Raw genomic sequence first — 18,625 nt, 5'->3', positions numbered from 1 at the left:
ACTAGTGTAACTTTCCATCCATTTCAGGAGTATTGGTGCATTTTTAAATATCACTATGATTCGTTATTTCCATTCAAGCAAATTTCCCATAGAGTTTCCTTTCAGTGGACTAGACCCATACCAGGAAGTCACTTGGGTATACAGGGAAGATACAACTTTTGAAAACTAAAGTTTGGGTCTTTTCCAAAAAGTCGTCAGATACCTGCTATTTTCCTCTCGGTGATACTGAGATGTGATTGCTAACTCCTGAAAAGAAGGAAGAGTTAGATAGAATTTTCAGGGAGGCAGTGCTCAATAAGAGGCTAGAGAAGCTGGGCCTAGTGGTACATGCTGTCTGGGAGGCTGAGGCAGGAGGACCCCAAGTTTTAGCCCAGCCTAGACAATTTAGCAACTTAGCAAGACACTGTCTCACAGTGAAACATAAAAATAAAAATTTAAAAAGGGCTGGTGATATAACTCACTGTGAAGGTCCCAGGTCCAATACCCAGTACAGAAAAAAAAAAAAAGAAAAAAAAAAAAAACTAAAGAAGAGATCTTGACCTCTTTTACTCCAAAGCTGCTTGGTTATGCATGAAGCCATGGAGAGGGGGAGGAGAGGGAAAAACTACTCTGAGGACCCTGAAACAATTGGGCCACGTGTAACTTTCAGTTTCTATGGGGCTTCACAAACAATGACTGAGAGCATTACAAATTTAGAAGCCTTAGTCCCAGGCTTTCCTCCCAACACTTTGAAAGCCCTCCCCAGTTCCTATTAGAGTTATAGTGGTTATTTGAACCTCAAAAAAAAGCACATCTCACTGCCCTGCCTACTTGAGATGAAAATAGTCTATTAGTTCATCCCTAGAAGAAAGAAATTCTAAAAAGTCAAGAGAAATTAAATTTTAGACAAAGTGGGCACGGTGGTACACACCTGTAATTTCAGCTCTCAAGAGGCTGAGGCAGGAGAATCACCGTGAATTCAAGGCCAGCCTGGGCTACACAGTGAAACTGTTTCAAAAAAAAATTTTAGACAAGTTGGAGGTTGGAATATACTGATCTTCAAGATCACTGATTCAATTTAAAAAAAAAGATTCGCCTACAATAAAACCAGGATACAAATCAAAGCAGGAAAGAAATAAGTATGTGGGGAAAAGAGACTCAAAAACTGTAAGGAGAAGAAAATGGTACAATGTTTCTGGAGACTATTTTGGCAATATATATCCAAATGCACAGATTTTGACTCAGCAAAAAATGCTTATATGGAGATCCTAATAACATGGGAAAGCAACCAGGAATAAACAAAAACTTTAGCTCTTTCTTAGAAGAAGTATGTTGAATGGGTGGATGATGTTAAAAAAATAAGAAAACCAGGGCCAGGGATTTAGCTCAGTGGCACCACACCTGCCTCGCAAGCACAAGGTTCTGAGTTCGATCCTTGGTACCAAAAAAAAAAAAAAAAAAGAAAAAACCATAAGCAGTATGTGTAATATAATCTCAAATATGATAAGAAACAGATAAAAATAGAAGCAAATGTGCCAAAATGTTTCTTTTTTTTTTAGTACCGGGGATCAAACTTGGGACCTTGTGCTTGCAACGCAGGTGGCGGCACCACTGAGCTAAATCCCCAGCCCCTCCAAAATGTTAATATATCTGATTAATAAGCTTATAATTGAGTCTATTAAGTAATTTGTTTATTTATTATGTTTTGAGACAGGGTATTGCTATGTTATCCTGGCTGGCCTTGAACTCACAGCAATTCTCCTTCCTCAGCCTCCCAAATTCTGGGATTACAGGCATGTGCCACCATGCCCAGCAATTTTTTTTCTTTTTAATATCCTATACCTGAAACATTTTTCTCTAATGAATATGCTATTTTGATGGGGAGGGGAAAATCAGTAACCTATTTAAATCGGGAAAACAAAAAGGAAAAGAACACCAAAAGGGCATACACAGGAGCACCCTAGCAGTCACCATTAGGGTAGAGAGACAATACTGAAAGTATTACCACTAATTTGACAATGACTATAAGCTTGCAGATTGAGTGTCTGGCTCTTCTTCCATCATCACTTGGCCAGAATCTGTTGTCTCTAGGGCAGGACAAAAGAGAGGATGAATGACTGAGACCTAGGAGTTTCTCAAACCACAGAAAAAAAAAAATGTAGAATGCTTATAACATGAAATGCTGTGGAGAAAAGCAGAGCCCCAAAACATCTTGAAAATGACTACAGCAGATGAACATTCCCCTGGTTAGCATGCAGCCAGAAAAGTGATTTTGGCTGGAAGTGTTCACTACAAATGTGGTTATCTGCAGTTCTCACAATGAAGTTTATCGTAAAATAATTAGGTTTTTTACTAGATCCTGAATAGAGCTTCTTGGGAGCATAACAAGATTAATTAGGTTGTTCTGTTACTATAGTTATATTTTAAAAACTTCTTCTGGTTCGAAGACCAAAGAATTCTCAATCAAAATCTCAACCAGAACCTAAGGTATGCAACGTGGGTCTGAGAAGAGATTTTTAGCAGGCCAAATTTAGCCCATCAATTATATACTCCATCTAGAGACTCTTGATAATTCTACCAAATTTAATATTAAAGCATCAAGAAGATAGAACTGAAAGGGAACAAAGAATAATACAAAGTACATAGTCCAACAGACAAGCTGGCCCTAGAGTTTGCCACTTTGTAAAAATAACTGAGAATTCATTCTGAAAGAAAAAGCTAAAATCACACATAAAAGAATGAACTAGAGCTGCCAAAATAGGCCATAAAACATTACAGTGTGGAAAAAAGGGCAAATGGGTAGAAAATACATAAAGTACATATAAAAATTTAAAACATGCAAATGAATACTATGTATCATTTTTGATACCTACATATGCACTAATAATACAAAAACACTAAATTCAAGATATCAGTAACTTCTAAGGAGAGGAGGATTAAGATTGTAGAGTACACAAAGGGCTTTTTTGGGCGAAAGGTGGCTTTTAGCACTATTGATAATCTTTTATTTCTAACAGAAATACCTGATGCAGGTCAGATGTAGTAACGCATGCCTGCAATCCCAGCACTTGGGAGGCTAAGGAAGGAGGATAGCTGTGAGTTCAAGGCCAGCTTGGGCTATGTACTGAGTTCAAGGCCAGCCTGAATTACAGAGTGAGACTCTGTCTAAAACAAACACAAAAAAATACCTGATGCAATTAAGGCACAATGTTAAGATTCCATAGAATTAAGTGGTGAACCCATGAGTATAATGTTTGATAATGTTATTCTCTGTACTTTCTATTTGAAATATTACATAATATATAAAAATATATTCAATCGAAGTTTTACATTTACAGTACGCAATAACAAACCCTAGGAACAGAGAAAGAATGCACCTCATTTAAATGCTATGCTTTCATTCTATTTACCATGAAACATCCTGGAAAGAAAACATCAAGTAACTCTAGGAATCCATTAGTGAGACAGAAGCTCCTCTGGGGAAGGACATAAAGAAGGAAAATGAGCCAATGAGTTGGGCGTGGTGGCAAACACCTATAATCTCAGTACCCAGGAGGCTGAGGCAAGAAGATCTCAAGTTCCAGGCAAGCTTGAGCTATGTAGCTAGTTCAAGGCCAGCCTGAACTACATAGTGGGGGGGGGGGGAGAGAGAGAAAGAGAGAGAGAGAGAGAGAGAGAGAGAGAGAGAGAGAGAGAGAGAGAACCAGTCTGGAGAAATATAATATGCAGAGGAAAGTGCCCCAGGGTCCTGAATTCACTTACCCCCCCCCCAGTTTATCACCATTTCCTTTCTTGCTGAGCATTCATAAAAGATGCAAAGAAGTCTGTCCCAATTACTTTTTGATGACAGCCTTGGGAAATAACAAGGTGCTGAAGTGGATGGCATCTTATCTCATTAAAGGAAAAAAATCACTCTAGAAATAATGAAGTACCACAGAAACAGCAAGGACTATAAATGGGTGAGGTTGAAAAAAATCACATATTCTCTATAAGTCTCAGTTTCCTCATCTGTTTGTTGTAAAGAATCAATGAAATAACACATGTAAAATGCCTGACAGGAACTGGGGCTGTAGCTCAATGGTAGAAATCTTACCTAGCATGTACAAAGCCCTGGGTTCCATCCTCAGCACTACAAATAAATAAATCACTATATATAAATAATTGAAAGGTAGATGGTACTGAGAGAAACAGGGATTTCCATCTATCCCCCTATGGAGAGAAAAGGAATTATTAGAATATTGCTGGCCAATTAAGTAGTAGTTTAAAGGAGAAATAAAGAGAAAACATTGCGTTTAACTGGTTTTTGCTAACTCGCGTTTCATGGACTCCCACCAATCATAGGCAGACGGTATAGGTTTCTGCATCTTGCTCTGATGTTGTCCTTAATAGTGTTTTATCTCATCATAAGTAAAAGATAAGAGCCAATGGTGATTTAGTTTACTGATTCTGCAAATGCTGTCTATATTAATTCCTTGGCACAGTGCAGTTTGCATGATGGCTGAACTTGTATTAAGAAGCTTCCTCTTTCTTAATTCTGCTGCTCCATACAAAGCTGTGAGGCTACAAAAAGTTGCTAAATGAAAATCCTTGCACTTGCAGTTTAACAAAAAGAACATTATAACACTGAAACTCTATTTTAAGTGAAAAACTCTGCATTTCTATTATCTTTCCTACCTCTCTTCTCTTTTTTTCTATATGAACAACTGCATGTGTATGTGACACATTCATATCACTTCCGTTTCCACCCCACCTCCTACCCCCTGAGTGAGGTGTAGAGTCAGCCCTCACTGTGCATATTTTGTGGTTGAATGGACTCTGTACACTGCCAAAATTGTTAGAGGAAAAAATTAGGGCTTTCCATAATAAGTATCCACAGAAGCTCTATACTCCAATGCAGAGCTGTCTACTAGCCACCAACCTGCTGGAAGAATAGAGATGGATACCTCTACTTTCACATTATCAGCTGATGGACCAATGGTGCCTAAAGAAGAACTACCACATTTTCAGCCCATGTGAGTCTGGACTGGATAACAAATAATAGGAAAAAAACAGCCCAAAAAGGGGGATACCAAACCATGGAAATCCCAGTAATCTTTCAGCTCGGTAATCTGAAGATAAGAGGCCATTTCACACCCTGCTCAGAGGGGTGATGGCTAATGAGAGGCTCACTTACTTCCTCATATTTAAACCAGCACTAAACCCTACCCCAACAGAGACATTTAATTAAGAAAGGAAGGCTTCCTCTTGTACAAATTGGATTTGTTCTAACACAGAAAAAGAGCAGAGGCAGCATCTAGAAGGACTTGCCTTATAGGAAATAAGAGCAGAAGCCAAGACTGAAGTAGATGCTGGGTCTGAGCAGAGAGTGCATTCACCAAGATCCTGCAAAAAAACTAAAGGTAAAATGCTAGATGTGCTTTATGCAGCTACGGGAAGCACAACTGGACATGGTTTGTTAGGAAGCTTTTACTGTTTATACTGCTCAGTTTCTCAGGAGTTTTATTTTGTTTTCTGTAACTTGAGTCTTTGATTGTGAAGAGGTACTTAATTGTACTTCACCATTGAATAAATGTGATATTATTACAGAGATTTCAGTGAGTTAGCAGTTCCTGAGAATACAGTACTATTGCTTGGTTACCACTACTTCTGGGCAAATGAATAATTGTAATGTTAAAAGGAACCTCTTTGGAGTTTGAGCTGAAACTGAATGTTACAAAGGACTGATCTGGTTATAAACTCTGCTGCTTGTCACACCTGGGAGAGACCATTTGAACCAGGTATTCTGAGAAGAGAGCTGTGTGGCAGACTATGCAAAAGGTTTGCATCTTTGCCTAATTTTTCTTTGAAGATCATTTACAAAATAGATTGAACAAATCTACCACTAGAAGACAGTGGCATCTACATGGTAGACAAGAGGCAAAGTAATCATTCTGAACATTCTAGTGTTCTTTTAATATATTTTTTCTTCGTAGTACGATAATAGAACCATCTATACCACAGGAAAGAGCAAAATAAGAGCCCCAGACTTTGATAAAAACCACTCCCTTACTCTCTTAATGTGAGCAATAATCTGTGCTTCACAAGTAGGAAAAAATGCTGACTTTATTCTCTTCCATGGTACCACCAAAAGTATAGGAGTATAGTCTTTAAAAATTAATCCCACCTTGGGGCCGGGGATTTAGCTCAGTGGTTCCTGCACCTGGCTCACAAGCGCAAGGACCAGAGTACCAAAAAAAAAAAAAAAAATTAATCCCACCTTCCTCATAGGAAGACACTGAGGAAAGGCTGGTGATTTTTTCATTACTTACTCAGTGCTCCATTTTTGTGACAGTATTTATTTTCACTTTATCTAATGAAGGTTTGGAGTTAGTAATAAAATTGTGCATAAACTGTAGGTGAATAACTGATGTGAAATGTTGTTTTCTGTAAATAAAAAGCCACAGGTGGATTTTGGGAACTTTCTTTGCTTTCTGTATTTAGTTTACCTTAACTGACTCCTTGTGGAGTATTGTAAATTTAGTAAGGCTAAACATGTTACTCCTTGTAAGGGAGCACACCTGGCATCTGTACTGGTAAGATAGTTGTATCCCTTTTGCATGATGCTGTCTAAAAGAACTAATCTAAAAAAAGATGGAGGAAAAGGCCAAAAATAAACACTCCTTCCCCCTCAATTTGTGCTTTTAACTTGAAAAGAAATCTTCTATCCTTTGTAGCTCAGTCAGTGGGTGATGGGGAAAATCAGTTGAATGGCCGTTACTGTGTATCCATAACTGCAGGTGCAGCCTCCATGTCCTTACTAGACTGCTTGGTTACAGACCCCAGTCAGACAATGTTTGAGAAATTACATTCACTGTCTAGGAAACTGGGAACTGAAAGTCCAATATCTGCCTCAGTGGAGTTTTGGCACCTGCATTATCCCTTCTGGGAATATCAGGGTCAACAGCTGCACAGAGACTTATGCTGTTCACAGATTGTGTACATGTATCATAGAGAGTGAACAGTGTAAAGCTGCCCCGTGATGTTACTAAGCACACAGAAACATACATGTAAGTCAACACCAAAAGCATTCCATTGCCTTCTGTAGAACCTAGTTTTTGTCAATTCACAATGTATCATCAGTCTTCCCCATACAATGTGTATTCATTATGCCTGAACATTGACAGACCTGAGGACTGTTGAAGGAGAATGTCAAGGTAGGAACAAGGCTTTTTTTTTTTTTGGTACCGGGGATCGAACTCGGGACCTTGTGCTTGCGAGGCAGGCTCTGGAACTACTGAGCTAAATCCCTGTCCTGAAACAAGACTTTTTAAAGTAACATTGCACATTATTGTTCCATCTTAAATAGGTAGCTAGGCTGAGGGGGAACCGGAAGGTATGGGGATTAATGTGCTGGAACCTCAATAGCTTTCATTATCAACAGCACACAAGTGAGCTCCAGAAAGAAGAAGCAATGGCTGCAGTGATACTGGAAAGCATCTTTCTGAAACGCTCCCAGCAAAAAAAGAAAACATCACCTTTAAACTTTAAGAAGCGTCTCTTTCTTTTGACCATGCACAAGCTTTCCTACTATGAGTATGACTTTGAACGTGGGGTAAGTTTCCCAGCTGTGAAGCCCGAATTTCAAGAGTTGAAGGAGTTGGCTTTAGACCTTCTTTGGGGAAGAGGTACATCTTTCTAGATAGGAAGAGGGAGATAGAATAAACCTAAATATATTCCAACTCAGCAAAATATTTCCTAGCCTATAACTACCTATAACCATGCTGGTGCAAAAATTTAAAGGTGCTAAGAAGTCACGGGGGAAGTCTTACCATGGAATCTTGCAAGTGGTGAATACTCATTGAAGGATTGTTGGAGAATAAAATCCAAGAGTTGGAAATTGCTTCTTACAACAAAGGTGCACACAGTCATTTACTTTTCCATAGTATTTGTCCTCCATTTGGTAGTCAAAGGTTAGATTAATAGATCTGGAAGTGTTTTTCTTTTTTCAAAATAACAGCTCCTAATATAGCACGTTGGTGCCACTTTATCATGTCGAACGATTAGATAACAAAATCTAATCATCTGCTTAATCACTCAATCTTTCTCCATTTTCTTACTCATTCTCTTTTTCAGAGAAGAGGCAGTAAGAAGGGTTCAATCGATGTTGAGAAGATTACCTGTGTTGAAACAGTAGTTCCTGAAAAAAATCCTCCTCCTGAAAGACAGATTCCGGTAAGAAGAAACCAGTGTCAGAGAGGGGGAGCCACGGACATTAACAAACTCGGACCTTTGAAATTTGTAAACAGAGTGATGATGCTGTGCATTGTGAAACACAGTCATGTTCCCTTAAAGTTTTTATTTTGCCATGGATTGTTTATACTGAGACTCGGCATCTTTCTTCCACGTGTAGAAAATATCATTTAACCTGGAAAACTTTAAAACACCGGTTTTAATTAATGCCATAGCAAGTTTTCAAACTGGGCAGAGTTGATTGGTTTTACTCCTTCAGTTGCCAAGACCCAATTTTGAGACTTAAGTATGTCTGAATGTCAGAATTCTGGGGCTCTGAGTCACATGAGATTCTCTCTCTATCTCTCTCTCTCTCTCTCTCTCTCTCTCTCTCTCTCTCTCTCTCTCTCTCTCTCTATATATATATATATATATATATATATATTTTTTTTTTTTTTTGGTACCGGGGATCGAACTCAGGACCTTGCGCTTGTGAGGCAGGCGCTTTCTTTATATTTTTAAAGGAGGAGAGGCTTATTTTGACATTTCAGTCAGCTGGCTCCAAGGCAAGATAGCATGGCATGGGAGCATGTCAGAGGACTAGCTACTCATGGTATACAGGAATCAGAGAGTGTGCAGAGAGGAGCTGGGGGTGGGGGGCGCTAAATGGTTCCAGGCCACGCCCCATGAGATTCTTTAATATCTCTGTTTATTTTCCCCGTACTTCTTGGAACTTTTCCAGGGCATAACACATAATGACTTTCAAGCTGATTTTTTTCCATTTAGTTTATTGGTACATTTTAGGTATACAATATGTTTTCATTTATCACCGGGATCTTGTACCTGTACATGATGTATCTTGGTTCTTATTTTTTCCCCATTCCCCTGCCCTCACTTCACCCCCTCCACCCTTCCCTATTTACAAAGACTTTGTTTCCATTTTTTCCTTTTCTCATATTTTTTCTTTTCCCTTCTTTCCTTTCCCCTTCCCCTCCCGCCACCCCTACCCCTTTGGACCTTTTCCTATTTCAAATTATCAATTATTCATTTTAATCATTTTAATCCTTATTTACACTTTCAGTTTCTCACACTAGAGAAACTATTCAGTATTTACACATGTGTGTCCTGTTTATTTCACTTAAGAGTATGGCCTCAGTGTGCATCCACTTAGCTGTAAATGTCTCTAGTTTCTCATTCTTTATGGCAGAGTACTCCATTTTATTAAAAAAAAAAAACACATCTTCTTTATCCAGTTTCCAGTTGATGGGCAATTGGGATGTTTCTAAGTTTTAGCTATTACAAACTGTGCCACTATAAAAAATAGGGAGGGCCAGAGGGGTTGAAGGGAAGGCAGGGGAATGGGGAAAAAATAAGAACCAAGCTAAGAGTATGTAAAGGTGTAAATTCCCAATGATGAATGTCATTATATTGTATACCTAAAATGTACCAATAAAATTAATAATAAAAAGGTACTAATAGGTAAAAATGATGAAAAAAAAGAACTGTGCTGCTCTGAACATGGGTGCACATATATCCCTGTGGTGTGATGCTTTTAGTTCTTTTGGGAAGATTCAAGTTGATTTAAAAAAAAAATCATTGGCTGCGGGTTTAGCTCAGTGGTTTCACCGCCTGCTGCGCAAGTGAAAGGACCTGAGTTTGATCCCTGGTACTAAAAAAAATTTTTAAATTAAAAAAATATCATTTTTGTTTTTTTCATGATTACAAGAGTAAATGCGCATTTGTTATAGAAACTCTGGAAAACATGAAAAAGCTCAAAATTATGATGAAATGATGTATAATCCTATTTATCCAGCCAAAGAAAGATTAATATGTTAATGTATATAAGCTTGCAGATATTTTCCTCACTAGCAATGCATGCACATGTACTAATACATAGATTATATATTTAGAATATAGTCTCATACTATACATCTTGCTTTGTAACATACCTTTTCAATTTAACAATATATGAGAAAATTTTACTCACGATAATATCCTTTAATAACATTTTAATGACTGCATAATATTCCACATCACTGATGTATTAAAATTTGCTTAACTAATCTATTATTACATATTTAGCTTGTTTACAATTATATGACAGTATAAAACATGTTGAGAGGAATATCCACACATACATCTTTGTGTACTTTTCTTATTCTTTTTCTTTTTTTTTTTTTGGTACCGAGGATCGAACTCGGGTCCTTGCACTTGCGAGGCAGGCGATGGAACCACTGGGCTAAGTCCCCGGCTCTTATTCTTTTCCTTATACTTTCCTAGAAGTAAAATTTAGTTCTTCTGCTTATGAAATCTGCACACTTTGGTTATTTTTATCATTTATTCTATTGTATTTTCTAAAAGTGGAATTGAAATTTCATATATTCCTACAAGCTATGTATGAGAGTATCAATTTCTCTACATTCTTTACAATACTGAATATTTTAAATATTAGTTAATAACCAAGAAAAATAGTATTACATTGCTGAATTATTTTGCAATTTCTTTTTACTTATAGGGTTGGATGATTATATGTCTATAGCTCATTTATATTGTTTCATTTGTGAAGCCTATTAACCTTTTTGGCCCATTTTTATTGATATATTTACTGTATCCTTAGTATTTTCAAAGAGCTCTTGATATGAGAATATTAATCCTTTAATAGTAATGTATATTTAAAATAGTTTTGCAGTTTATTATTTATCTTTGAATTTTGTTTATAGTATTTTTGTCATATGGACTTATAAATTGTGTGTCATCAAATTAGTTCATCTTTTTCTTATTAGTTCTGACCATTAGCATTATATTACAAAGGCCTTGCCACGAGATTATATAAACATTTATTTTTATTCTTATTAGTACATGTTTGTAGTACATAATGATTACATTCCTTGTGTGGCGCTAATACATGTACATAACACATTTTAATTACTTTTTCATCCTCTTCCCCTCCCCTCCCTTCCCCTTCCTTACCCTCCTTCCATCTCTTGGTCCCCTTCCCCTTTTCCTTTCCCTGTTTCCTGTTAAAATGATCTCTTACATTTGTTCTTGGTCATTCATAGCAGTTTTCTTTTTGTTTGTTTGAGACTGGGGTCCATTGTGTAGCCCAGGCTGGCCTTGAACTCCCGATACTTTTGCCTCAGCTTCCTGATTATTGGGATTACAGACATGTGCCTCCACGCCGGGCCATAATTTCAGTTTTTTATATTAAGCTCTTTGATCCATCTGGAATTCACTTTGGTATATAGTGTGAAATAACTAATTCCCCTCCTCTTCCCAATATTAGTGGTTAAATGTTTGTCCCAGCACCCGTTATTGAGAAACATCCTTTTTGCAAATGATTTGAAATCTCTGAGGCTTTCTTGAGTGCATACATGCTGGATCCCATGGATATGTGTCCCTACTACTATGAAGTAATCAGTAAGAATTGACTTTGTGTAGGAGAGACTTCTGAAGCTACCTAAAGAAATCCAAGAAAGAGCAATGAACCAACCAGTAACTATACTTTCTTTCATTACAGAGAAGAGGTGAAGAGTCCAGTGAAATGGAGCAGATTTCAATCATTGAGAGATTCCCTTACCCCTTCCAGGTGGGTTATTTTCCTCATCAACTCTGGAAAGAACCCTGAAATGTAGTCATTGTGGATGGGATACATGGCAGAAGTAAAGATACTAGGTCCTAGTGAACAGAAGCTGAAGTGGGAAAAGGAAGCTGTGTTTCTGAACCATTTTGCCTACTGAATAGTATGCCAAGCCTGAAACAACGGATTTTGTAAAAGAAAAAAGCTTTATTCCCAAACATGGTAGCCAACCATGGAGGCAAACATGGAGGGAGAAAATGGGTATATTTATGGAGTAAAGAAATAGGGTTCACCCTGTTAATGGATCCAGACAGATGATTACAGGTGAAGTAATCAGTGGTCTGTGCATCTGTAGTCATAATCCATCTTCATGGGTCTTCATGTGTGTTTAGAAAATGGTGACATTAGCATAATCTAAGAGTGAAATTTTCGGCCTCCTGATGTCAAAAGAGAGTAGGCCTAAGTGAAAGAAAATGGTTTTCAATTCTTTAAAAAATAACCTAGGCAACCATTATTATCATAGATTATTATCTGCCCCACAGACAGAGGTGTTATCTACAGCAAAGCTAGTGTGAGACTAATAGTCAGCTTTGGGACCCCCAGAATTAGTGATATTTTTTGTTATAAAACTAAATTTTTTAAGTCAAATTTTTATTTTTTAGTTTTGACTTTTTTATTTAATTGGTATATGTTTGTGATCATAATTATATTTGCTTAGGGAAATAGGTATATATGTCATATCTCGATCATTTTTATACCTTATCCTCCCTTTCCCCAGAGCTAGCGATTTTTTTTTTCTTTTTTGGTACTGGGGATCAAACTCCGGTCCTTGCGTTTGCAAGTCAGGCAGAGGAACCACTGAGCTAAATCCCCAGCCCAAACTAGCGATTTTTAAAGTCAACTAAAAGCAAGTAATTAAGGGGGAGCATGGAGGCTCAGAGCCAGAGAAGAAAAAAGTAAAAAGTGTTAGTTTGTGTAAATCAGACTAGGTCAGCTGTTTTTGTTGACTGGTAATTATCAAAGTTGGGAATCTGTCCTCCCAAGGAGTATTGGACACAGAGGTATTATTCTTTTGATGGTTACATTCCTGAGAATGTCTCTGAGGGTCCTTGAGAGTTGCTTTCCTGAGCTGCAAAAGATACATATGTATAATTGTAAGTGCTTCTTTTGGTAAACAACCCAGCAAATGGTTGTGGTCTATCCTAGCAAGGGTTCCATTTTAGCTGAACCAATAAATATGACTGGTAGGGCTGAGCCTGTTTTTCTGTTTTTCCAACCTAACATAGTTTCTTTCCCTTTCTGTACCTCAAAAATAATACACAGCAGCACCAATTTTATTATGGTGTTTCTGTTTATGATAACTGCATTGAGAAAGATGCTCTGCTTGTTGAGTGAGCATTTCACTTTCTTTTTCATTCTGCCTATCAGACTAATGGTGGTCATGTGTGTTGAAAGGACAGAAAAAGGGAGGGAAGAAGTACTATTAGGAAGCTCAACATGGGGGAGGCTTTTTTAGGCTTATGCATAAACCTAAATTCTATTCTAGTCTGAAATAGCTAAACACCCAGCCACATAGCATCTATTAAGTAGACGTAATGTAAATCATGAAGGAGAGCAAGATTTGCTCTTCACTTTGCCTTGCTAATGTCCTGAGAACTCTGTAGGGCACATGCTGTGAATATAGCCGCTTCTGCAAGAGTGAAAGCCAGCAAAGGAAGTGGAAAGTCTCAGGGGAGGAGGCTTTCTGTCATGGATTTATGAGCACAGCAAGACTAACAAGCAACAAGAAAAATGTAAAAGTATCTTATTCATGTTCCTATTACAAAACCTGTGAAGGAAGGGTGTCTCTGATGTAGATTTTACTATCATTGTCTTTGAACAAGATGATAGTGTTAAACTGTGCTAGTGGATAATGCTAAACAGTAGATAATTCATAATTTGATTTATTTTTGACTTTGGAATCCATTATGTGATATCTAATAACTCTCTAAAGGTTAAGACCAAACCATACATCTCCTTAACACCTACATGATGTCTCTAAGATGGTAAATGTTAAAAAAACCCTGAATGACTTTATGTTTATGCTTAATATATACTTTTTCCTTCTGAAGTAAGTTTGTGGTCCAAATTTGGTTTATTTTGATTTGTGCTGCTGATAGGAGGCTACTAGGTAGGAGGGTTAGCCATGAATTAAAACTTTGTTCCATATTACCCAAGTGAATAACTCTTATGTATTTATCAAGACTTAAGTTATATAGATCACTGCTTCAATTATCTTCTGTTTCATAAACTCAAAATTCAATTTTCTTCAGTATTTATTTTTGGTTCCAGGGATCGAACTCGGGACCTTCTGCTTGCGAGGCAGGCGGTGGAACCACTGAGCTAAATCCCCAGCCCGTTTTCTTCAGTATTTAAACCCAGTTTAATAATAACATCATAAAATATGATCTACTTTTGTTGGAAAAATAAAAGCCCTACCTCTACCAAAAGCTAAGGGAAACATTACAGACTAAATATACACACAAACTGAAACACCAAATTAAGAGGATCTAAGAGTATTCAAAGGGGCCAGAGATTTAGCTCAGTGGCACAGCGCCTGCCTCGGCAAGCACAAGGTCCTGAGTTTCATCCCTGGTACCTAAAAAAAAAAAAAAAAAAGAATATTGAAAGAATGAACCACTTCTAAGTCTTACATCCCTGAATATAAATAGTTCAGAAATACTTCGGGTAGATCACATGACCCCTGCACAAATGCTGACTGAAGACCTTGCCTTTGTTTTCTACAATAGTATACAAAGTTGTACCTTTAGATTCATTGCTTTAGAGTCTTTCTTATTTTTTTTTCTTAATCCTAACTCCTGAAGTCTGTGTGTCCATTGCTCCAGGTTGTATATGATGAAGGGCCTCTCTATGTTTTCTCCCCAACTGAAGAACTGAGAAAGCGTTGGATTCACCAGCTCAAAAATGGTGAGAATTATTTGGAAAGTGAACTAGTTTTTAAAGGAACAAAGGGAGAAAGGGAGAGAAAGAGATTGAGAGAGAAGAAAGGAGAGAGAAGAGAGAAAGGAAAGAGGGAAAGGAGAAGGGGAAAGAAAGAATAAAGCTAGAAAAGAAGAAAGAATGAGTGGAAAGAGAGAAAAGAGAGGGAGGAGAGAGAGAAAAGAAGAAAGGAGGGTGCGAGGGAACATGACAGAGAAAGAAGTATTGTATTTTGCCTCAATATTAATGATACAGTTTAGTATTTTATCATATGAATAAAAGATAACACATTAGATTAAGAATTTCAACCCAGTTCCACCACTATCTAGTGCAGTTTTGTAATCGTGGGCCCCTGATTCATTACTTAGAAAAAACAAGTCTCATTCTTTACACCAATTATAAAGGTCAGGTGTGTTGTTCGATGATTATGCAGTATTTAGAGTCCTAAGTGTGAAGTAACTAGATCCAAAAAATTAAATAGATGATATAGGAAAGTATTTGAGGCCAAAGAACCTTCCTTATATCACTTACAAGCTGAGCGACTTCTTGCAAGTAGGCCAATGAGTTTATTTGAAAGTCAGCTCTTTCTGAATGGGAATAATGATAATGCCTGGTGAACATACCTCCACAGTGTCCTAAAAATCAAATGAGAAGCTAAGGGTATAGCTCAGTGGGAGAACACTTGCCTAGTATGTATGAGGTCCTGGGTTCAATCCCTAGCACCAAAAAAAAAAAAAAAGGATCAAATGAATCAATAAGGTATGTGAAAGTACATGAAAAACTATAAAGCACCATATAAGAAAACGTACATTTCTTCATTGTGGATATATATTTTCTAAGGAACTATTTTATGTTCCTTGCTTTGTGAGGATTTAAACTTGAACATTGTTTCAGCATTTCACATGGACCATACAGTATTTTAAGATAAACTGGATTATAAATGCTTGCAGGAGAGAGAAAGAGAAAGAGAGAGAAATTAACTAGTTGAGTTGACATCAGGAAAGGCGGCCTAGAGAAACAGGAAGGAGGGAAGCCTGATAATAGCATGGTTGGGTTATTGCATGACAGCCCTTTGTCTTTTTTTTTTTTTTACACAGCCCTTTGTCTTAATAAACATTTAGATTCTGATACTCAGTGGTTGGCTGGCTACCAGCCGTGTTCACTCCCTTGAAAGCAAGCATTATTGGTGGAAATTATAAGTCTAGCTGTCTTAGTTACTTTTTTCATTGCTAAGACAAACTACTCAACACCCACTGTTTAAGGGGAAAAGGTTTATTTAGCTCATAGTTTGTAGAGGTTTCATTCCATAATCAGCTGGCTCCAAGGCAGGGTGGCATGGCAGACAGGCATTGCAGAGGAGAAACAGTTCATGGCTAGCAGAAGGTAGCAGAACAAGCAGGGGACTACTACAGCTCTTTCTATTCCTTATATCTTATCCAGGCTACCGGCCTTTAGGGCGAGTAGCATTCACACCCTTAATCCTAATGCCCTTGATCCTACCATTACACCATGAATCAGTCCCAGAGTCACACACTCTAGATTGAGCCACCTCTGAAAAAGCTCCACCTATGAACACACGAGGCTCTGGGGGGACATCTAGACAAAAGTCATATCACTATCAAACTGAAAGAGGAAAGGAGAAAGGAAGAAGAAAATTTATTGAATTCTTGCTATGTGCCAGACCCTGAGCTAAATGTCTTATATTTATTAACTCATGTAGTTTTTACAACTTAGGCTAAAACAGAAATAATAACTAACACTTAGTGCGCACTTATTATGTACCAGATTCTGTGTCAAGTGATTCAAATGTATTGATTCATTTAATCATCACAATAATTTTATGAAGTATGTATCACTCCCCTATTTATAGATGAAGGAATTGAGACTCAAAGAGGTCACCTAACTTGCTCCTGGGCACATTGCTAATGAGTAGTGGATCCTGAATTCTTACCACATCTCTGGGTGTGATGAGCCTAAGCTCATTACATAGTTTTATTCTGATTGCTTTCCAAGCCCATAAATTTCACTTGTAGTTGTCTGCAAAATATTTTATAGTAAAATTATATGGAGTACTACAAATAAATATTGTCCTGCATGACACATTTCATTCAGTTCTTGGCATACATTGAGTTAATGGGCCTGCTTTAACTCTGAAGGTAAAAAATGAGCAAACTCTTCAATAGTGCTTATTATGATCTGGGATCTTCTCTAAGTTCTTCATATTAACCACACACATATTAACTCATCCATTCTTCATATTAACCACACAAAGCAGTTATTTTCATCACCCTCAGGTTACAGATAAGAAAACTGGGTTACAAAGAGGTTAAGTAACTTGCCCAGAGAGACTCAGTTAGTAAATAACTGGGTCGAGCTTTGAACTTAGGCTCCAGACTTTGTACTCTGAACCAGTATGCTATTTCTAAGCCAGAGAAATATTGCCAGAGGTGGAGAAAGGAGCTCCAGAGGGCATATTTATTTGTACTTCTTTGATTCCCTTCACAGTACTTTATACAGTGCCTTGCACACAGAAATGGATCAATAGTTGTGTTAATTGATTTTTTTCTGAGGGAGTAAACAACCACGACCAACTTGGGTACCACATTGATAGATGGATAGAAATGAGTCTGGAAATAGGAGAAAGTGAAGCAGACAAACTAAGAAAGAAGCAAAGGAAAAAGACTGTGGCATGTTAAAGTTAGTATCTCCTTTACACATCAAATACTAATTTTAAAACCAGTCAAGTTTAGCCCAACAAATATTTTTGAGTGCCCACTATATTGAAGGTATGAGTAATAACCAAGAATACGGAGATACAGGTTGTAAGCTTGGTTTATTAACTCAGTTGTTAACTTTACCATGTTGATTATGCACTGGTATTAATGTTCATTAGCTAAGTAAAATTACTATGGACTAAAAATAAAGCTGAAACAGAAACCCTATCACTTCAGCTGGGCCCTTATGTAGGGAGGTAGTGTGGCTAAGTGAAGTTTTGCCTTCTCTTCCCTTCTGTTTTACTGAAAGCATTTTTTCCAGTAGTTCCATCCTGGTGTATTCCTTGTCAAATCTGCCTGGACTGAGCACAGGAATCAAAAAGTAGCCACCTACTAACAAGTACCATAGGAGACTTAGATGAAAGCCCTAACAGTCTCAGGATAGCCCCAGTGCTAACAATGCTAAAAGTGAGCTACCCTAGGAGCCAATCAAATCCCACTGTAGTGATTCTTATCTCTCTTGGTAAAATGCAACTAATACAAATAAATAATATGAAAAGGTGACTTCATCAGAATACAAATTACATCTGCAGGCATATTGACCATGAAGGGGCATGAGGAAGCTTTCAGAGGTGCCAGATCTGAGTGAGGGTTAAACAAATGTGTACAAATGTAGCTGATTATATATTTTAGATGTTTGTTACATATAAATCATTTTAAAAGTAGTGCCTCAGGTATCCCATATCCAGCTGCCATATTTTCTCAATGGCACTTTCCATGCAAAGGTTGTATCCCTATTTAGCCACAGACTGTCCTTCTATTTCCCTGAACATGGCAATGAGCACTTCTATGTTACAGCACCACAAACAACCCAGCCCCTTATTCCTGATAAGCATGTACTCTACCACTTAGCTACACCTCAGCCCTACATTCATTCTGAATCTTTGTTTGGGAATGCTCAATAGAGTCTATCCTAATTGCAACATCAAAAATAAGCAAAGATTAGGGCCGGGGATTTAGCTCAGTGGTTCCACCGCCTGCCTGGAAAGCGCAAGGTCCTGAGTTCAATCCCCGGTACCAAAAGAAAAAAAAACAACTAAAAATAAGCAAAGATCTGACCACACCAAAATGAATGGAAGAATAGCATTGGCAAAACTCCAATAACCAG

General features: G+C 37.6%; 1 protein-coding gene across 3 annotated transcripts in view; it reads left to right on the top strand.

Annotated features, from left to right (window-relative positions):
- The window catches only part of Btk (Bruton tyrosine kinase), a 33,242-nt gene that overhangs the window by 1,868 nt on the left and 12,749 nt on the right, over positions 1 to 18,625 (top strand). Inside the window, exons 2-6 of one of the 3 annotated variants that reach the window (XM_087196670.1) lie at positions 4,877 to 4,991; positions 7,400 to 7,570; positions 8,092 to 8,190; positions 11,705 to 11,773; positions 14,650 to 14,731. In XM_087196670.1, the coding sequence (XP_087052796.1) occupies positions 7,430 to 7,570; positions 8,092 to 8,190; positions 11,705 to 11,773; positions 14,650 to 14,731 (391 nt within the window). In that variant the 5' untranslated portion in view covers positions 4,877 to 4,991; positions 7,400 to 7,429. Of the gene's footprint in view, positions 1 to 4,876; positions 4,992 to 5,021; positions 5,379 to 7,399; positions 7,571 to 8,091; positions 8,191 to 11,704; positions 11,774 to 14,649; positions 14,732 to 18,625 lie in introns of those variants that run through there. The other 2 variants (XM_021250481.2, XM_004872573.4) reach the window with 2 other exon arrangements.

Source organism: Heterocephalus glaber, unplaced genomic scaffold, assembly GCF_053883595.1.
Source record: "Heterocephalus glaber isolate CG9 unplaced genomic scaffold, H.glaber_assembly_v1.0 deba00001613, whole genome shotgun sequence".
Taxonomy (NCBI): domain Eukaryota; kingdom Metazoa; phylum Chordata; class Mammalia; order Rodentia; family Bathyergidae; genus Heterocephalus; species Heterocephalus glaber.
Note: the sequence above shows the minus strand (reverse complement) of the source record. Positions and strands in the feature narration are given on the sequence as shown.